This window comes from Nuphar pumila, chromosome 14 (assembly GCF_984573655.1).
Source record: "Nuphar pumila chromosome 14, dmNupPumi1.hap1.1, whole genome shotgun sequence".
NCBI classification, from domain to species: domain Eukaryota; kingdom Viridiplantae; phylum Streptophyta; class Magnoliopsida; order Nymphaeales; family Nymphaeaceae; genus Nuphar; species Nuphar pumila.
The window spans coordinates 85391127-85413911 of NC_143262.1; the positions used below are offsets into that span (position 1 = coordinate 85391127).

The 22785-nt window shown below is 38.2% G+C and overlaps 1 protein-coding gene across 1 annotated transcript; it reads right to left on the reverse strand.

Moving 5' to 3' along the window:
* Positions 1 to 6048: 6048 nt before the first annotated feature.
* Positions 6049 to 20075, reverse strand: LOC149817212 (aldehyde dehydrogenase family 3 member H1-like). The gene is made up of 10 exons (XM_089987084.1): positions 19749 to 20075; positions 18297 to 18365; positions 18102 to 18198; positions 8615 to 8821; positions 8201 to 8316; positions 7835 to 7939; positions 7580 to 7752; positions 7352 to 7442; positions 6637 to 6786; positions 6049 to 6537 (listed from the first exon to the last, which is right to left on the reverse strand). The coding sequence occupies exons 1-10, from the start codon at positions 19983 to 19985 to the stop codon at positions 6292 to 6294; spliced, it is 1491 nt and encodes a 496-aa protein (XP_089843210.1). The 5' UTR covers positions 19986 to 20075; the 3' UTR covers positions 6049 to 6291.
* Positions 20076 to 22785: the final 2710 nt, after the last annotated feature.

A 22785-nucleotide genomic window follows, 5' to 3' on the forward strand; every position in this document is an offset into this window, starting at 1 on the left:
CCTCTAGTAGGCAGTCGGTTGCCAGCCTTTGCGAGTCCCTCCCAGAGAACCCCCAAATATAGTCCTTCCCCAAGATCTGCCGCACCACCAACTTCTTTGCCAAGACCATCGGTGAATCCCCCGCCTGACATTGCTCCCCCTGGTGATGCCGAGCTCCTCGACCTTCAGCAGGAGCCGCTCGCACGAGCTCAGGGTCTTGACAGCGTCTAGCTCAAAAACACCTCCGTCTTGGCAACAAGATTGTCGTGGTTGTGCTCCTCTGTCATCTCAAGGTACTCCACCGTGCACTGAAGAGAGAAGAGTAACATGATGCGTACGCCTTAGATGCGAAGCATGCTTCGATGCGAGGTGTACGCTTCACCCATGTGAAGCGTGCGCTTCGAGACTCAAACGCCTCACTACAGTGCCTCAATACTTTTTGCTTACGCTTCGCCTTTGAGGCATACGCTTCAGGTACTGAGGCGTACGCCTCTCACAACACTGGTAGACACCCACCTATATCCTTAGATGAATATCCCTGATTAATTTTTTACCATTTCTAAATATTCGAGTGGTGCTTTCTTCGCACACATGCCACCAAGCTGAAAACATCCACAATTTTCACACATTTTCCAACGCATCTAATTAAAGGTTGGCCAAAAAGAAGTTCACTAAAGCCAACCTGTTTGTTGATCCATGAAGGCAAGGATCTCCAATATAAATTGCAAATCCCTTGGAAAAGAACCAAAACAGATGCTCAACAGTTTCCTCATGACACTGTGTTGCGTTCTAAAAATAGGAACCAAGATGTTAAATCTAACAACACATATGGGTAGATGTCATGGATGAAAGAAACGTTGGCGCAGGTGCACTACGTTCTTCTCAAGCTATCAGTGACCACGATAAGCCCCTCAGGTCATCAAGTCGATGGTGAGTATGACCCTGAACCCAAATGAGAGAAAAATGACACCTTTGGTGGGCATTCTCATCCTATCAACAACCACGATGAGTTCATGCCGTCAAGTGGATGGTGAGCTGGACCTTAAACCTAAATGAGAGAAAGATGACACCTTGCTTGCACTCATCAAGCAACCATCCGTCAATTTTTAGTGAGAGGAGAGTGAGGGGTTACATATATGGCATTTATGTATGTGAATTATTCACATGCCATATTGAATGTGAACTCACATTCATGCAACTCCCCCTCCACTAATGACTTCGTTGGTGCCTTGTATCAAACCGGGTCAACTAGGGTTGGACCCAATCCAAAATGCCAAACACACCATACATGAGGCATAGGTTTGTGCAAGGTCAATACCCATCTTTTGAATTGGCAGGTTTGGACAGGTATAGAGCTGTCCACAAATTAAGACTGGCTTGAATTTTGTCCTCCACATTGGTCCAACTAATGTGCTGGGCACGGTCAAGCAAGATTTGGAGAACGAACCAATGGGGGCTCTGCTTTTCTGGTAGAAGCAGTTAGTGCAAGACACCTCATTGTGTTGGGACATTGCAAGTTTGAACCCCAAATGGTTTGGTTGTATAACTGGTAGGGGTCAGCCTAACCCCGTATTTCACTGTCCAAAAAAAAAAAAGATTTGGAGAGCCAAATAATAGGGTAGCTGCAGTGGAGAAGATGGGCATCCATTAGGGATGGCAGTGGACCGGGGGAAAGCGGGGCCCCGCCCCGCCTCGCCCCATTTGGACCGGGGATGGAGGGCATGAAATGGGGATGGAGGCAGGGATGAAGGTTAAAATTCATCCCCGTGCGGAGATGGACTGGCACGTTCCCCCGCCCCGCCCCTTCCCCGTCTCGACCCCGCCCTGCCCCATCCCCGTCCCGGCTCCGCCCCACCCCGTCCCCGCCCCATCCACGCCCCCAACCCTTTATATTTTCTCTTACTGTTTACTAACCCTAACTCCCTAAGTTCCTAACCCTGGAGCCGGGCCGTCGCCGACCACCGTTTGCCGACACCGACCACCATTGGCCGACACCATCTCTCCCTCCTTCCACCTCTGTCGCTGCCTTGTGCCACTGTCATGAGCCTCCTCTGTGGTGCTATCTCCTCCCTCTTTTCTTTTTCTTTTCCCCGTCTGTGTTTTACTTCACATTACCACATGTGTTTTCTATCTATGAGCGATGTAGCTTGTAATGTCACCATATGTATGCAATCTCACAATTGATTGCACATGAAGTAAGTTTGGTTCTTTTAGTCTGTTATCCTCACATTGAGAATGCAGGAACTCTGTGCCCTCCATGATATCAAGAACCTGCTGCCATAACATTTCATTATATTTCTCTCTCGATATTTCAATGGCCTTTTGCCCTTTTCTTCTTTTGTCATTGTGTAATCAAATATTACCAGTTTACCATAGAAGAGACAGTTCACTGGCACAGAGCTTTTAGCTATTGATTCTGATGAAGCCATTGCAAGGTTGTATCTTTTTCATCTAGAAATACTGGGGCGGGGCGGGGGCGAGGACGGGGACGGTGATGGGGCGGGGGTGGAGGTCCAAAGTCTCCCCCGTCACGGGGGTGGACCGGGGATGAAGGTTACGTTTTAGAGACAGGGCGGGGGCGGGGATTAGAATATTGAGACGGGGCGGGGTGGAGGTCCAAGGTCTCCTTCGTCACGAGGGTGGACCAGGGATGAAGGTTACGTTTTAGAGACAGGGCGAGGGTGGAGACCTTGTCCCCCGCTCCGCTCCGGTCCAATGCCATCCCTAGCATCCAATAAGGTTTCTGTAAGAAGCACATCAGGCATGTTGGCATTAAGAAGTACCAACTTGCACTTGTCCTCACTTATCTTTAGCCCCGATATGATCTCAAAAGCTTTAAGAAGCAAGAAGATTCTTGCCATGTCAGAAGGAGTGGCTGAACCAAATATCAATATATCGGTAGTAAATTGTAACATTGAATGGTTCGAAAGAGGAAAGCTTGAAAGTGCAGACAGGTGGGTGGAGCATTTACTGGGAGGATAATTTTCCTCCTCGTATATATAGGAAAATGTGTAGGTGCATGATCACTTTCTAACATTAACTCTCACAGCGAGTTTGTGTCAAATAACACCTTTAGCAGTGACAAGTCACCGCTAAAAATCTTTTTGTGAAAATAATGTCGTTGAGCATCCATTACGCACGAGTCCATTTTGGTCATGTTCAAAAGTGATCATGCACCTATGCACTAATATCTCTCTCTTTCTCTAGAGAAAGTGATAGCTGCGTAATCCTTTAAGTGTGCAAGCATTTTTAGCAATGTTTTTTTGTCGCTTAAAGGTAAACTGTAAAAATCCAACAATAAAGGGGCAAAAAATGGGCAAAATTTTGCCCCTTTTTAGCATTTTTTTATTGTGGTCGTTCATGCACAAGTATCCACACACACACACTCTCTCTCAAAAGTCTATAGATCATTGTTTCCTCGGGGCTGATTGGTTGCCCAAGAACGAGCTTTGGGCGAAGGGTCCTTCTCCCCGTTCTCGAGTCTTGGCTTGGTTAATTTTGCACGATAAGATCCAGACTCACAGTAATTTAAAGAAGTTGGGCATTCAGCTCCCGAGTTGGTGTGTGCTTTATCAAGCTGCAGAAAAATTTACGTTTCACTTGTTCTGGTCTTGCCCAATATTTGTGAAACTCTTTAGCAAGACCTGGAGGCATCCAAAAGTGTTTGTTAAGGAGGAGTCCTTTGCGCTAGATCTGATCTTGGGCCTAGTTTGTATTAGGCGTAACACGAGGTGGAGGTTCATTTGGCGGACGTGGTTGCTTACTTCTTGGTGGTTTGTTTGGATGGTGCGAAACGATGCTCATTTTTGTCAAATTTCGGTTAACATTCAAAACCTGGTGCATAAAATCTTGGTAGATGTTTATGCGATCTTGCGTATGCATCTTAGTGATCTTCTGCTCCTTCCTGCTGAAGCTACCTCTCTTGTGTCATAATCTGGGCAAACGGCTCCTGCATGAGCTCATTTTCTCTTCTGCTTTCTTTATTTGTTTTGGCTTTTGATCTTGTTTAGTTCATGAGTTCAATATTTTGTTGATTTTCCTGAGTGATAATGTTGAATTTCTTTAGGATCTTTCTCTCTTTATATATATATATATATACACGACATGAGTACCATATTGTCTTATTGGAATCACGTGTAGAAACTTTATTTGCTCAATTTGACCTGATAGATGCGTTCAAGGCTGTTTATTTAGTTTGAAGGGATTGAAGCTTTTTTAATGTGAAACTTCATTTTTTTCTCATTCATGACATTTCGGTCGGTCTTGGGCCATTAATTCTTTTGACCTCTTAATTTCATGGGCCAAACGTCTGTTCAATTAATTGCTTGTAGGGTGGTCAAGGTTCAATTATCATAGGTACCTACGCCCCGTATAGGCCCCGCCGGCAGGTCCTAGCCTCTAAGTTTTACACCTCTGGCACGAACGACGACCTTAAGTACCACACCTGCATGTCGGTTGCAGTTCCTTTCAGTTATAAATTTAAAAAAAAGGACTTTGCTTTTAAACCCGCATCAATGCATGCATCCCTTCATGCCAGGCCAAAGCTGAGCTTGCTCCCTAGTAGGAGAGGAACACGGCTCATAGGATGGCTTTCATCATGCATTCAATCCTAGCCATCCAATCAATGGTTAAATGGTTCTGTTGGATAGCTAGGATTGAATGTAAGATGAAACCCATTCTATTTCAAATGATGGGATCCGTTTTCTGGTAGGAGAGGGGACATATCGATGCAGGGATATATTCAATCCCCACCACACATCTCATTTGATAACCGTGACATGGGTGAGTGGGCCTCACACGTACCCATCAAGTAAGATATGCAGTGGTGACAGGATATAATGTCATACAATATGACGCCAACTGCTCTCCTTACTACCCTAATGAGCTCGTGAGTACTGAGTAAGGTGGTCTTCCTCCTCCACCCAAAGAAAAAATAAGAGAAAACTTTTTGCTAAACATAAGAGTGATTACCATAATTCTCAAACAAATAAAATGGTTAAAATAACTTCGCTCAAAAATAGTTGACAAGGGTAAAACTTTTTGCTAATGGTAAAAAAAGTGATTGCCATAAATCTCAAACGAATAAAATGGTCAGAATAATTCGCTCAAAAGATAATCAAACCGCATTAATTCTTGACTGCTCCAAGTCTTGTCGAATGGGTGGGACCTATTGATTTGGATCCTTAGAGAGAGAGAGAGAGAGAGAGAGAGAGAGAGAGAGAGAGAGAGAGAGAGAGAGAGATGATATTATGTGTGGGGTGCGTTTATTACACGTGAAAAGAACGTTTGCTACAATCCCCTAGAAACGTAAGCTCTTTCTTGGGAGGAAATTAGGAAATTGGAATATGAAAATCATCCAAATTCAGGATTCTGCAAATATTTCCTCAACAGAATCACGTTTTTGTTTATACAAACACGGCTGCAAATTTTACCCACATTCCAAAGCCATCCCAGATTCCCAGACGCTCTTTCTTCCAACCATAGTAACAAACATTGCAAGATTTGAAGAAAAAAAGAATCGCATGGAAAACAGTATTTTGTTAAAAGTTAAAAACACTATTTATCGTGATCAATTCATCTTTACCAACAAAAACTCAAATTATATGTTTTAAACTTTTAAAGTTAAAATTTTACATTTTTAAATTTTTATGCCCAATTGCTTATATTTTTAAAATTTTGAAATTTGTTTAATTTTGCTAAGATTTTTTCAAAACCCAAATTAAAATGTCGTTTTAAACTTTTTTTAACATCCAACCAGAAGCATCTAGATGAGTCTGATTCCGTCTCCATCAAGTCAGCTACTCCCCTTAAATATCATCCCTTGATAGAGCCTTTACTCAAAAGAAAAAAATAATAATAAAGGCCTTTATGCAAACACACCAATAGGGTACAAAAAATAGAAGAATTTCCCTGTATACTTGACGCATGGATTAAAAAAGAAACCGAAAAAAGAGCATTTGTGCTTCATACCAATGGTATAACAGTATAAGTATTGCAGTGCACAAAGACTTGCAGTTCACACAGAAATCACTTCAAACAAACGCAGAAATGTGCCTAAAATAACAGCAATTTTCTGCTCAAAATCCCATTAATGTATTTTATTAAGTACATAAACATACTTATTTTTGCACTTGCGGCAATGAACTGTAGTCCAAAGATAGCCATGACAGCAGGCAACAAACTTACATGAAATAAGAATAAGATACCAAATTGAAAGGAACTAACAGGTTCCCCAATTTGTGCCATACAAAGATGCATGGAGTGGAGCAAGCACCAAGATGTACACTGTAAACAAGTTGCTGGGAAGGTTTCTCACTGACTTTTGTAGTGCCATGGAATAAGGGATAGAATCAGACCGATGATATCACCAGTTAAAAGAGACCTCAATAACTTCAGTTTTCTCGCACTATAAGGAGGATACCTTGCAGAAAGTTCTCCGACAAAGTATCGATACAGCACTGGCTTCATGTGGCTAAATCCATCAAATGAGTACTTACCATGATAAACACCAATTCCACTCTCACCAACTCCACCAAAAGGAAATGAGGGATTTGTGAGCTGAATCAGTGACAATAAAAATCAGTTGGTAGTGCCAAAAAAGAGCAGAAAGAAGTTGAACTGCAACATTTAGTTCATGAGCATAAACAAGCAGCTTACATGTATGGCAATGTCATTGACAAGCATGCCTCCTGCAGAGATTCGCTCCACGAACATCCTTTCAATTTGCTTGTCCTTTGTAAAGAGGTAAGCAGAAAGTGGTTTTGGTCGTGAGTTTATTACGTCGAAACTATCTTCAATTTTGTCTACCTGGTGAAGATGGCAGAAAGATTTTCAGAATGACAAGCTAAGGCTGCTTCCCATGGTACTAAGCGCAAAGTGTGGTGCATTGGCAGTGCCTCAAGATAGTTCATAAGATTCATGGCCTTGAGAGGGTTCCCCATCTTTCAATGTATTCACATTCTGGACTCTCTCTCTCTCTCTCTCTCTCTCTCTCTCTCTCTCTCTCTCTCTCTCTCTCTCTCACACACACACACACACACACACACACACACACACATTTAGATATTCATACACAGAAATCTTTGTGATTTGAAACCAAAGCATTAGGTTTGACCCTATGGCACCAGGGTAGGAACTTGGGTATGCTCTCACCAAACATGCTTTTCTACCATCTAACTTATTATGTTGCAGATTTGTTGCTTCAAATCAAGACTTCAGGTATATTGCTAACGCATTATTGTTTTAGCTTGGCATGCTCTCCCTGCCTGAATAAGCAACACGCTTGCGTGCGTATATATTCAGAGGGATCTTGTAATGTGTTCTGCAATCTGTACCCATTCTTTCTTTTTCAAGCAAAAAGAGTGCTACTCACAGTGATAATGGGAAGTAGGGGGCCAAATATCTCCTCATTCATTATTAAGGCATCTGCCGGAACATCCAGCAAGATTGTTGGTGCAATCATTCTACAGAGAAAATTAACAAATTTCAAAATAATGTAAACAGTTCTATTTGCATATGAGAAAATGAACAAATTTCAAAATAATGTAATCCGTTCTATTTGCATCCATTAAATTTTTTATAAGTCAGGATTCACACTTACAGGTGCTTCTCATCTCGTTGGCCTCCATGAACAATCTTACTGAAAGCCCTTTCATCATCTAATAACTTTGTCAACCGTGTAAAATGGTTGAGATTAACTATGCGAGACAAATCCCTTGATTCAAGTGGATTATTTCCATAGAATGACACCAAGGTACGTTGAAAAGATTCGATCTGTGAAATGGTTAAAAACATGAAAATTCATGTAAATCTATGGGAGGACAGTTTGCTTAAGAGTGTTACTATGCAACAATACCAGTTTTGGAGCAAACGACTTTGTTGTGATGATATAATCTGGAGCTACACAAGCTTGACCATTATTGTTTCCCCACTTGCCCACAGCAATCCTTTTTGTGGTAACCTTTAGAGATAAAAAAAATCAAGAATTAAGCTATTTAACAAAAAGGGCATTCTTTAAGGACCTTATCAGAAAAATATTCTGGAAGATGCATTTGAAGCTTCCACAGGCTAGGTGCTAGCCTAGTACTATGCCCAAGAATTAGAAAAGGAGCAAATTTAACTAGGTGAGCAAGCTGAAGCACCTTACTCAGGGTTTAGAGGAGAGTTTAGTGCCTATGAGCATATTTAATTAATAACATGAATAGACATGCCCAATCATTACTTGTAGATCAGTGTTTGGATCAACGACCACTGGGCATTTTCCTCCAAGCTCCAGGGTCACAGGTGTAAGATGCTTTGCAGCAGCAGCCATTACTATGCGCCCTACTTTGGCAGCTCCTGCTTGAAGCCATGTTGCAAAAGAACATTGAAATTTGAGTATTGAAGGAATTATACAGAATAAATTCCATTCAAGGGTTTACTTTTCATACACAAGAATTGTCTACTCTGTGGTTAGCTCAACTTGAAACAATAGTCCTTACAAGAACATGGATATCCTAGAAAAAAACAACAGATATTTATTTGATTTGGGCGGAAGAACCATTCTTGAGTTTTAAATCCAGTGGTATCATGAATTCATTGACAGCACAGTGGTGGTCACCCAACCAACCCAGCTTGCGAGGCAGACAAAATCTACCTGTATAGAAAATTTTATCCCACTTCTGCTCCAGCAGCACTGTTGTTTCCTCTACAGCCCCTTCAACAACTCTTACAGCCGAATAGTCTAAATATTCATATACCAGTGATGCAAGCAACGAGGAAGAAGCAGGTGAAATCTCAGATGGTTTTAGAACTACAGCATTACCCGCTGCAATGGCTCCAATTACGGGATCCATTGATAACACTGAAAATCACTGCCAAGTATTAATAAAGCCTAGCAAATGCAGATCTGCATAGGAAGCGTTACAATTTAAATTTCATAAAAAAGAAAACAAACAACACAAACGTCTGAATGAAAATTGACTACAAGAAGAATCCTAAGTTCAAGCCATGAGGGTTTTTTGTTTTTCTGATGGAGTGTAAGAGGATTTCTTCAAGACAGATGCATTGGGTACAACAATAGAGAAATAGACCAGAAAGTGTTGGCCGAAGTATTCTCTACATTTTAATAAGATGGTAGCAAGCATGTGGACAGAGACGTGCGCATGCACACAAACAAACATGCACATTTTCTACATTTGAATAAGATGCCTGTTGATTCTTTTCAAGTAAAAAAGAAGGCCAACTTTACATATGCTTTATAATTCACATTAGATGGTCATCAATTCTTTTGATCTACATTCTACTCTAGCATGACATATTAGAAGCATGGAATGTATGTGCCACTGCATCAATTCATTTTTAAGCAAAAGCAAGATGCATTTTGTTCTTTAGCCGTCAAGATGCCTCCAACCTAGTAGCTTCCACAATTGTCATGAATTATGTAGATTAGATAATCAATTCCTCTAGGGTTTTCTATGTTAAAATATGTAATCTCATATAATATCTCATATGTAATCTCATAGACATGTAATGTTTTATCTCCTTTCTAGTTAGGATTTTTTGTTTAATTAATTCTAGTTAAAATACAACTAGAATTAGCCAAACCAGTCCATCATTGGACTGATTTGGCTTTACCTTTTTGACTAGTCAAAAAGGTAAATCCAAAGAGAGCTGTTGGACTCCCGTTGGAGAGTCCAACAGCTCTCTTAAGGCTTCTCTCTACCTCTCTATAAATATGGGGCTATTCCCCTTGTAAAGAATTACTCTTGTTTTGGGTTTTTATCCCAAATCAATAAAATTGTTTATTTTTCATTTTTTTATACCCGTTTCGGGTAGTGTGTATTCTTGAGTTCTCTTTGTGAACCTTTGTGGTTCTTATGGTGTATTTGTGAGAACTTGTTGAGAGACATTTGTTGTAGTGTATTTTTCACTTTCTTACATGGGTTCAGAGCAAGGTCGGTGGATGTGTATTGGGAAGTGTGCCATGCAACTACTCTTCAAGAAAGTGAAGTCTCTTTGAAGGAGTGCTCGTGTGTAGCCTTGAAGGGCGTGGAAGGCTACTTATTTTCGATCTTTGTGGTAAAAATATTCCTCTTCCCACTTGCTTTTCTTCTTCCCCTCTCATTCCCAAGCTTGTAAAATGGATGACAATGATAATGTCACCATTAAGTCCATAAAACTCAACGATTCAAAGTATGTAACATGGGCTTCAATCATGAAGCATCTTATTTGGAGAAAGGGTGTATGGAGCTTAGTTGATGGAACCGATAAGGAACCTAAACTAACACTCACTAAAGAAGAAGGTGGAAGAGAAGTACCTCTTTCGGAGGTGGAAAAACTAAGGCCATCTCCACATATGAAAAGGAATGGAAAGAATGGAGAATGGGTCACACCAAGATCATGTCTTGGCTAATTTCTAGTGTAGACATAAAGAAGTGTTCAAGTCTCACAAAATTTGAACATGCTAATGATGCATGGGAATATCTTAAGAGAATATATTCTCTTAAAGATATTGCTTATATATGTAACTTACAAGAAAATGTTCAGAATATGGTTCAAGGGGAGAGAAGTATTAGAGAATACTACAATAGCTTATCTGAACTATGGGAAGAGTTGGCTCTTCTTGAACCAAAGTGGCATTGTCCACAAGACATTGAGCTTTGCCAAAATCAAGTAAATGCGGAGCATTTTTTTCAATTTATAAATGGGTTGAGACCGAAATTTGAATCAACCAAGTCCGCTCTTCTACATCGGGGAAATGTTCTCTCTATTGAAGATACTATTGAAGAGCTAAGTATGGAAGAAAATAAACTCAAGAAACGAGTCGACAAAAGTAATGATGATACAGTTTTAGCTGTATCTAGACCAGGTAATCACATTCGCACATACAAACCTCCACATATTGGGAGAATAAACAATGAAAGGCATGGAGGCGATTTTGAAAGGAGAAAAGTTATTTGTTATTACTGTCATGAACCCGGACATGTTAAAACTTATTGTCCAAAGTTGAAAAAATCTTATGAGAAGAAGGTAGTTGTTGTTGAATCAAAAGAATCAAATGAGACATCCATTAGAAACATGTCTTTGTCTCAGCTGGTGGAGGCTCTACAACCTCTTCTTAAAGGAACTTCTCCCTCAGCTGGAGCTGTGATCTCTTCTGTTGGCACCTCCGATCCAGGTAAACCCCTATGGCTTCTTAACTCTGGTGCTTCTTTTCACATGACACCAAATTTAAAATTACTGTCGTATTGTTATGACTCAAGTGGATCGAGTGTTTTTACTGTGGATGGAACATCCCTTGAGATAAAAAGAATAAGAAATTTCAAAAATAACTCTCAAAACTCAAAAGGATTTTGTGTTCCAAAAATTAGATATATTCCCAAACTTAATTTAAATCTCTTATCTGTTTCTCAATTAACTGATCATGGGTGTAATGTTTTCTTCTCTTCTCATGATTGTCAAGTACAGGATCACCAGTCAGGGAAGCTGATTGGAGAAGGCCATAGAGAATGAGGCTTATATTACATGAACTTTTTGGAATTACCCAAAAAAACATTATTCTGCAATGTTCAAAAAGTAGGCTTGGATCTTTTACACCAAAGATTTGGTCACCCTTGTATATCCAAGCTTCAGTACTTTCCAAACATAGAAAATTTTTGTAATTTTGAAACTTTTACTTGTGAAAAATGTATTCTTGGAAAAATGAAAGGACTAGCATTTCAAGAAAGAACTTTTGTCTCCACTATTCACTCTGATGTTTGGGGTCCTGCACCAGTTATGTCAAAAGGTGGGCTTTTATACTATGTAATGTTCGTGGATGACTTTACACGATATACCTGGATTTACTTTCTCAAACACAAATTTGAAGTGTTCTTTTTTTTTCAAATATTTCATAATATGGTCAAAATCAATTTAAGAATGATATTTCAATATTTCGCACTGATTCAGGGAGAGAATTTTTATCAACTAAATTTAAAGAATATTTGAACTCACATGGAATTTCACACCAAAAATCTTGTCCCTATACCCCTCAACAAAATGGGTTAGCTGAGAGAAAACACAGACACATTATAGAAACAACTAGAACACTATTTATCACACATCAAGTTCCTAAAGTTTTTTGGGCCGAAGCTATTTTGACTGTTGTGTATCTTATTAATAGGATGCCTTCATCCTCAATAAACAATATTTCTCCCACTGAAAAGCTTTATAAACAAAAACCTGATTATTCTAGACTGAGGGTGTTTGGGTGCAAGTGCTTTATTTTTACAGATAAAAATGATAAATTCTCTCCCTGTGCTATACCCTGTACTTTTTTAGGATATACAAATAATAAAAAAGGACACAGATGTTTTGACCCTAAACACAACAAGTTATATGTTTCAAGGAATGTATCCTTTCTAGAAAATGAAAGTTTTTTTTAAAACAAAAACTCTACTGAAATAGATGAGTATTCCTTCTTGTTGGATCTAGTTCCAAAGGATAGTGAAAGAGAAATTGATCTAGACGATCAGATGGATGTGATTGATTCTGATCCTGTTAGAAATAGTCAAGATTGTATTCAATACTCTAGACGAGGAAATTTAGAAAGACAGTGTGCCCTGGATAAATACACAAGGGAACATGAATTTGCGTCTTCATCTAGAAAATTCACTAGGATCTCGAGGGTTCCTGCAAAGTTTGTGTCATATCAGTCTTTTTCACCAAAACATCAAGCCTTCATTGCCCTAATTCATTCCTATGAAGAACCTCCCAGTTATGATATAGCCAAGGATCAACCAGAATGGGTCAAGGTTATGAAAGTCGAATTAGAAGCCTTAGAAAAAGCAAATACTTGGACCATTCAAGACCATCCTCTAAACAACAAGAAACTTATTAGTTGTCGCTGGGTGTACAAGGTGAAAACCAAGAGTGATGGCACTCTTGAAAGATTCAAGGCCCAGTTAGTAGCAAAAGGCTATCCCCAAGAATATGGAATAGAATATGAAGAGACCTTTGCCCCAGTAGCTAGAATGACCAATGTTAGAATCTTAATAGCTCTTGCATTAATAAAGAGATGGCATATCTTTCAAATGGATATTAAAAATGTTTTTCTAAATAGAACTTTAGCTGAAGAAGTATACATGGACCCACCACCAGGAATGAATATACCTAAAGGGAAAACACTTCGCCTAAACAAGGATTTGTATGGTCTCAAGCAAGCTCCAAAAGCTTGGTATGATAAATTTAGTAAGGTTATGCTTGATTTTGGTTTTTGATTTCGTCTTACTGACACAACTTTGTTTGTTAAGAATTCTGATGCAGGTATTACCATCCTTCTACTCTATGTTGATGACATGATCATCACTGGAAGTGATAAACAGGGAGTTTATGATATTAAAAAATTTCTCAAAACACATTTTGAAATGAGTGATTTGGGTTTTTTGAAATATTTTCTTGGTATAGAAGTTGCTTACTCACCTAGAGGTTACTTGCTAACTCAATCTAAGTTTGCATTGGATATTGTTGTCATGTCAGGTATTTCAGATGAAAGACATGTTGATACTCCTGAGATTGTGAATGTCAAAATGAAGATTGATGATGGAGAGCTACTCGAAAATCTGACTCCGTATAGGCAACTTGTTTGGGCTTTATCGTATCTATCTATCACAAGACCTGACATTACGCATGTGGTCCATACAGCCAGTCAATTTCAACATGCTCCAACTTCTGTTCATATGGGAGCAATTTTGCGTATTATTAGATATATCAAAAATTCTATTTCTCGAAGATTATTTTTATCTGTTTCTTCTAACTTAGAATTGCTTGCTTATACTGATGCAGATTGGAGTGGTGATCCAAATGACCGCCACCCAACTACAAGTTTTTGTGTCTTCTTGGGAGAATCTTTGGTGTCTTGGCGATGTAAGAAGTAACAAAAGGTCTCTCTCTCATCAACTGAAGCTGAATATAGGGCAATGGCACAAACTACTATGAAATTAGTCTGGCTTCGACGTCCACTTTCCGATATGGGAGTTGAAAGTCCAAAAGCATCAAATTTGTGTTGTGACAACAAGAGCTCTATCTATATTGCAAGCAATCAGACATTTCATGAACGCACCAAGCATATAGAAATGGGTTGCCATTATGTTCGAGAGGAATTTTTGTGTGGCACCATCAATCTTCTCTATATTGCTTCAAAATATCAGCTGGCCGATTTCTTCACCAAGCCTCTCGCTGCTCCTAGGTTTCACTTTCTCTTAGGCAAACTTTCGGTTATTCAACTGTAAGTTTGAGGGGGAGTGTTAAAATATGTAATCTCATATAATATCTCATATGTAATCTCATAGACATGTAATGTTTTATCTTCTTTCTAGTTAGGATTTTTCGTTTAATTAATTCTAGTTAAAATACAACTAGAATTAGCCAAACCAGTCCAATGGCTTTACCTTTTTTACTAGTCAAAAAAGTACTTTTTTGACCAAGTCAAAAAGGTAAATCCAAAGAGAGTTGTTGGACTCCCCAATGGCTCTATTAGAGCCGTTGGAGAGTCCAACAACTCTCTTAAGGCTTCTCTCTACCTCTCTATAAATATGAGGCTATTCCCCTTGTAAAGAATTACTCTTGTTTTGGGTTTTTATCCCAAATCAATAAAATTGTTTATTTTTCATTTTTATATACCCGTTTCGGGTAGTGTGTATTCTTGAGTTCTCTTTGTGAACCTTTGTGGTTCTTATGGTGTATTTGTGAGAACTTGTTGAGAGACATTTGTTGTAGTGTATTTTTCACTTTCTTACATTCTATAAACCCTTTCAGAATACTATAAAGCTTTGTTTTAAAACCAAGAAACCTAGCTGTATAAGAAACAAGAAATTCCTGAGCATAAACCTATGAGACTTGGGGCATGTTTGGTAACGTCCCTTGGAATTACTCTCTCACGAGCGTGAGAGAGTGATTCCAAAAGGAGCCTGAAATCTCAACATGAGATTTCAGGCTTGCTGTGATTTCAAATCATTCTGATTCGAAATCACACCTGTGAAACCTGGGTCTGCAACTGAGACCCGTGTTTCATGGGTATGCAACGGGCATATCTTCCTCCTCTTTCCTATATGAAGAACAATAGAGGAAGGTGATGCAGGAGGAAGTTGTTCGCTGGAGGAAGCTGTTCGCCAGATAAAGGAACTGCTCGCCGGAAAACACAGGTAGAATGTTTTTTTTTCATGGCTAAGAGAGTAAAGGGGAAGGGGTGGAGGGGGAGGCCGACGAAAACGGCATCGTTGAGGGCGTCAACGAATCAGGTCTCAGCCTTGGACTTCTCGAGGAGGGAGCCAAGGCTAGAGGATGTGTCGGGTTCCTCACTGGGTAGCTGGTACTTGAGGGAGAAGGGTTGGTCGGAGAGGAGTTGTCGGGAGAGGCGGGCGGTCAGGTCAACGAGAGAGGAGTGGCAGTTGACGACGACGATACACGTCTCACCATGGCAGGTAGAAATGTGGTGGAGTCAAGCTCCATCGGAGCAGCGACCTTCGCCTAGGAGTGAACATGGGCTCTCACTCGTGAGTCCCTGTTCCAGATTTTGTTTTTGGCGAAACACGAGTAGGAGAGCTCACTGAACTCCATCGCCATTCCAAGGAGTGAACATGGGCTCATCCATGAGGCCATGTTTATATATATATATATATATATATATATATATATGGGTGAATCACAAATGGGAGAGTTCATCGGACACTGGAATGGAATTCGGTGAACTCCATCGCCTATCCTAGGAATAAACATGGGTTGTCGCTCACGAGGCCCTGTTTCAGCTTTTATTTTATTTTTTTTGGAAGCACAATTTAGGAGAGCTCACCGAACGTCGGAATGGATTCAAGTGAACTCTATCGCCTTCCCTAGGACTGAACATGGGCTCTCGCTCATGAGACCTCTTTTTATTTTTATTTTCTTTGGCCTTGCGAAGCACAATAAAGGGGCTCGCCGAAATTGATTCCGTTGAACTCCATCACCTTCATATAGTGTTTGTATATATTTATGTGCTTGTTTGCATATTGTAGTCATGGCAAAAAACAAAAGCAAAGAAAATGTTGATTGTATGGATACACAATCCAAGTGTAGTATGCAGCAAGAGAAGAAAAAACTCCTTTGGAATCATGCATTGGACGAAAACTTTCTTGACCGTTTGATTGAATAACAATTATAAGGTGGTAAAAAAGGCAAGGCTTTTAGTGAGCAAGATCAGAAAATAACTGAGAAAAAGATGATGGATATGTTTGGCCCAGAATTCACACCTGACAAGTTAAGAAATAGGATGAAGACTTTGAGGAGTCATCATGAATTGATTCATTCAATACGGAATACATTTGGGTTTGGATGGAATGAGGAAGAGAAAAAATGAGTTGTTGAAGGTAGTGTTTGGAGAAATTTCCTAAAGGTATGAATGCAAAATATATTATAGTTCATTTATCTTAAACCCATCACTATAAATTAAAATACTTGTTTTTATTGTAGGCAAATCCCAAAGCTGGTAGATTGAATGATTTCAGTTTATATGATAAGTTGTGTCAAGTGTTTGGAAGGGTCTCAACTACGGGCGATAACATGTTTGCAATGGGTGATGAAAATGAACCACAAGAAAAGGAAACTGAAGAAGAAGAACAAGCTAAACATGAAACTCTATTTTCGAATGTCGGTGGTGAAGATATCGGGGGTCTAAATGATATCAGTAAATTCTCATCATATACGCCACAACAGGGTACTCCCAATGAGCACATCTTCGACAACTTGTCCATCTGTTGCAGCACCATCGAGGAAGAAGACTCCTGAAACTGCAAGAAAAAGAAAAAATATGCTAAAGAATTCATTGACGTGATGACTAATGTTAACGAGACTTTCAAAGAACTTTTCAACCAAGGAAAGGAGAGAAATGTGACACTTATTGAGCGTTGTGTGCCTTTTTAGAAGTCATGAGCTTCAATGATGAAACGTATTATACAACTTTCCAACTACTACTTGACGACAAAAACGTGCAAGCCTTTTTAGCACTGCCTGAAGTGAGGCAACTTGGATGGCTATTGAAGATGTTGTAGTAGTTTTTGGGTCTTAGATGGGTAGCTGGGTTTATGGGAATGACAATTTGCATGCATTGGGTATGACATGTTTTATTTGAAAACTTTGTTATTATATAATTGCACATGTTACTTTCATATTGTAGGATTTTTAATATGATATTATATGCTTATAGATGAATATGCGTGTATGTTGCATGTTCATATAAGTATGTTATGTTACTTTGCTTGTGTTTCATGCTTTTATGGTGTTTAATGTTTAATTTATCAAAGTTGTATAACCTATGATAAAAAACAACGGTGATCTAAGCCACGATCCATTAGATCCAATCCATGGTCATTAAATCCAAAAAAACATTGATTCAATCCATGATCCGTTAGATCCAATACATGATCCAATTATGTAAAACATGAGAAAATGAATCCATGTCACAATAACCGAACAAAAGAAAATGAATCTCATTTCTACGAGATTCGTTTTCTCAAGCCAACCGAACATGAGAAATGCAATCTCACGAGACATCAAATCACATGAGATTTCAAATCTCATGAGATTCCAAATCACATTTCAAAGGAGCAGCCAAACATGCCCTTGACTTCTAATTGATTAAATCAAATTTATCCATCAAAACTACATTGTAAAAATCAACATGAAACACGTAGACCTAGCTGTTGTAATAGCTTAAGCAAAAATTTCCAACCTAAACATCAGCAATGACAACTCATAAATTTTCAGCATGCACTGCTATGGTTACACTAACACTTATCAATGGTTCAAATGCAAACAAGATTATCACTTAAAGAAGTGATACCCGATGGAGTTGAATAAGGAACATCAAAATAAATCTGAAATATATCATGAACAGATCTAATTTTCCTCTAACTCCTTCACCTCAGCCATAAACTAAATTAAACGAAAAGGAAAATCAGAAAACAAAAGCAAAAACGGTAATCACTTAATTTGGTTACTAGCCGAATGAGTAAAACCCATTTTTAGACCACATTTGCCATAAAAGTGTATAGCGTATACACTAACTACTCATAAGAAAGTATATAACCTTCACAGACAGAAGATGAAATATAATCCATGATTCCACTTACAGAAAGGGTAATTCCATGCAGAAATAACCAAAACAACTCCTAATGGTTCTGGGACAATTTCTGCTGATGCAGGCATTGATACAAATGACACTGATGCCTGCAAGAACACAATTATGTTTACAAAGAATTATAAAGAAGCAGTGTCACAAAGGGAAGTCAAAATGCTGAAGTCAATTCTTACACTAACTTTAATACCTTTTCTGGTTTCATCCAATTTTTCAATTGCTTGAGAATAAATTGGCATGATGATCTCAGCAAAGATATCTGTATGAGGAACCACAGTATTTGGTAAGAGCAGTGTATGCATTTGTGTACTAGATTCTTTCCAACATACATTAAATTACTCTCTCTCTCTCTCTCTCTCTCTCTCTTGATATATATATATATATATATATCAGAGTAAATAATTGCTGGATCTGTTGGCCACCTAATTCAACAATTAAAGAAACTCCAGAACAGATTGATCCCCAAAAAGGTGTTAATCTCTAAAGCAAGCGAAAGGTATAATGGAAAAGATTACCTAGTTGTAAAATTAACACATAAAACACAAAAATCAAGCAGCCAGAAAATACTATTGGAGAAAGAACATAAAACTTGATATTTTTGTGTGATTCATCCACAGAGAAACTGAAAGAAAAGTACTCCGTTTGGTTCTCTGAAGGTTGTGAATTAGAACTCATGCTTGAAAAACTTTACCTAATAAACCATGTTGGTGCGTATGTGTGATTTAAAAACAGAAACAAGATTACCAGGTAAGGACAGTCAAGTACAGCAGTTATTGGTCTCTATACTTCCAGATTCAACACTACAAAATGAATAACAAATTTTACTTGAAGTCCGTAGTAGTATGCATCAAAATGAAATTGGCATAAGAATACCAAATTTTGACAAATTTTACTTGAAGTCCGTAGTAGTATACATCTAAACTTGTTCTAAAAATCAGACTGAAAATCTTAAATTAGCAAAGAACAGTGAATAACAAAACTAGGAACGACATAAAATTAATAAGCATCCAGATTTAATTGTTACTGTTCCAAACAAAAATCAGAAGAAATCGTACATTACAATTTTACAGATCTCATCGAGACCATATGCAATCGCACATAACCCAATCACATAATTAAATAAAAAAGAAATAGAAAACCCAATAGACTCGATGCTTAAACACGACCCCGAGTCGTAAATCGCAAAAAGTAAACGAAAAAAATTTGCAACGAAATTGATAAATACCATTATAGTACAATGATTTTACAGAAAACTATTGGTTCAAAACAGGATATGATGAAGGCAAAAACTAAATCAAACCATTCATTAAGAAAAAACAGATTGATAAAGCCATTCATTAGAAAACAGCTCTTCGTACGAGACACAAGACGTTTAAATCCACGCTACCCAATTCACCAATTCCATAAACAAACTTGACCAACTTGCCAAAAACTGTAATTTATAATTGTTCACTTGAAAAAACGCAACACCACTCAAAAAACATAGAAACGAATATTCACCAAGAACAAGTAAGAAAGCACAAGTCATCACAAATATCATCCATCCACAGAAACATCGAACCAACCTCCATCCCATTGACATACCCAATAAAAACCCGCCAACAAGAGCCAACACCCTCTAGAGATAGAGAGAGAGAGAGACCTCATGGCAATATGTTTCGAAGTTGGGCTTGCAGAGGTCCTGGCGGAGGGCCTCAATAATCTCTGACTCCTTCTCTTCCAAAAACTTCATCACCATCTTGAGCTGATGAGCCCTCCACTCATAGCTCTTGGTCCTGCCGCTATTGAAGCTCTGCCTCAACTCCCTCACCAAATAAGCACAACCCTCTGAATCAAACACCCCCCCACCTGCTGCCATGGCTCCCTCCTTCACACCCATGATTCCAATAACAGAGAGAGAGACAAGAGACAAACACCAACCAGAGACCCAAAACCCACCAAGAGAATAAAAACCCAGAAACAAGCAAAAGCAGCTATTGGGGAATCTATCATCATGTGAACTTGGTAGACTTTATAGGATTTAGGTAGTGATGCAAAATCTTTTCTGTTTCCCATTATTTTTAAATTTCATCAATTTACAGCCCGAAGAAGTAACGTCTCTGTGACACTATCAAAAGGTTCGCTTGTTAACCAAAATTACCAAACTGGGTTTAGATTTGAACTCTACAAATAGCCTGTTTGTTTGGGGAGTCGATGCCTGGATGGGTCTTGATTTGATTCACTTGAGAGGTTTCTAAGATCACTTGCATATCTAGGTTTTTTACTAGTTAGTCGAGGCAAAGCCCCAAGCCGGTGTATTTTTTTCTAAACGAAGTCCTCTCTAACGAGACATAAACACTTTATTTTACATAATAAGGTAAACCTTAAAAATTGAACTAAAACTATAAACAAAGCTAAACCCACTGAAGTGCTAATGCTAACAAGATCAATTCTATCAATACTCGGATTATTTACACTCGGATTAAAGACTTTATTCTATCATTGATATTATCGCGTCATCAATGTGACATTTATATATTTTTTATTTTAAATGTTTTTTATATTCTTATGTATTTTCTTGCATACTTTTAAAATTATAAATATGACCATATTTTCTCTCATTTTCTCGAGGAAAACAAAATTTTATTACTTATCAAGAGATTTTTCTTTGCCAAGAAAACCCTGATAACGAGATTTCTGATTATGCTTCAAAATTAAGCATGCATTGCCCACAGACAAAACAAAAGAAGGCATTCCGACCAACAGGGGGGCTCCACTTGTCTGATAGGAGCAGCTAGTGCTGCTGTTTGAAGCCTCAAAATTTTACAAAGATTTTGGACCGTTGATTTTTTGAACTTTATAAAAACCTATCATGTGTTGGAATCAAAAGTTTCAAGAGCTGATCCCTGTAAAATCAAGTATATAGATCACATCTGTACGGCTAGAATTTAAAAATAAAATAAAATAAACCTGAAAAACTTATTTAACAGGTGGTTTAATACCAAATTGGTTTGGCACCGACCCATTACTCTCTCTCTCTCTCTCTCTCTCTCTCTCTCTCTCTCTCTCTCTATATATATATATATATATATATATATATATATATATATATATATATATATATATGTGTGTGTGTGCTTGGGGTGAGGTGGGATACCTGGCAAAAAAACTGCGCAAGGTAAGGTACCCAATAAAAATCATGACCCAAACCCGACTACATATTACTTGGATCGGGTTGACACCTTTGATGCCCATACTAAAAAAATTGTTTTCGGGTTGGGTTACATACCAGATACAAACCGAACCCATTGACAGCCCTAAATTTGCTTATGAGGCACGTGTTCATACAGACACAAATAGAGCGACAAAGACTGATCTTAAAATGTGGGTCGGATCCATTTACTCCCAGTGACTTGAGTTCAGCATGCAAGTTTTTTTTTTAAATAAGACAGTAGGGCATGGAAATTTTTTGTTTTTAATGAATAAAAAATGTTTTTATATTTTAATGTATGAAGTGTATTTTATCAAAATGCTATTAAACTATTAAAATGTTAAAATAATGTTGATACGTGTCATAGTCTCGTGTCTCCTATGACACGCACACAGAAATGTCATGCAATTGTGACCAAGCCAGTAGGGGTATAACTAATATACACAAAAATCTGGTCCGAATCCAACATGCTATTTCTAGACTTGGATAATTAAAGAAAGCTCTAAATGTGCATTTGGATAGGGATTGGATTTTGTTAAACCAGATTAATTTTGGATTCAGATCAAAATCTGACCTGATTGCTTTTTTTTTTACATGTTGAAACTTAAAAAGAGCTCGTCTTTAATCTTTTTTCACTGGATCCAGTATTATCAGGTATATTTTCAATCAGTATTCAAACCTACCACATCAAATCTTGCTCCAATTTAGATTGAGATTTGGATTTACTGTTTGCTTTTTGTACTCAGATTCTACCATGATCTAACCCATGTCCAACCCATTTGCCACTCCTAACCACACCAACTCAAAAATCGTTTTCCCAACAAAATTTTGATATATATATATATATATATATATATATATATATATAGTTCAAAATAAATATATATGTAATTATATAAAATTGGAATATATATTATTATTATTTAAATAAAAATATGCAAATATATGAAAACAATAAAGTTATTTAATTTTTTTAAAAAGTGTTATATCACATAAATATCATGATAAAATCACCAAATTGTAAATATAGGTCATTTTGAAAATATCATTTTTTTTTGTCGTCTTTTGGATTTTCAAAGTATCATGATTGCGATGTTTAACGCGGTTTGGTTTTAAAGGTTAAGGGTAGGATAAGTTTGTCAACCGCTCGGATTTGGTTCGGACCCAGGTGGAACCAGACTTGGACCAGATTTCGAGTATGGTATCGGGTCTGGACCTGGGTCTAATCGGGTCTAATATGAGGAAAACCGTATCTGGATCTGATAAGAACTACATGAACCAGACCCGGACCATACCTTGTAAAATAATAGTTTTTATCATTTTTATATTGAAAATTGTAGGTCTTAATTGGAACTTGGGTCGGGTCCCGGTCTGGTATAAAATTTCGCAAACTATACTCAGGTTCATGTATTGATCGGACCTTCAGGTCTGAACCTGAATCTTAATCTGGTCTTCTTATTTGTCACCATACCTGATCCTATATATAGGG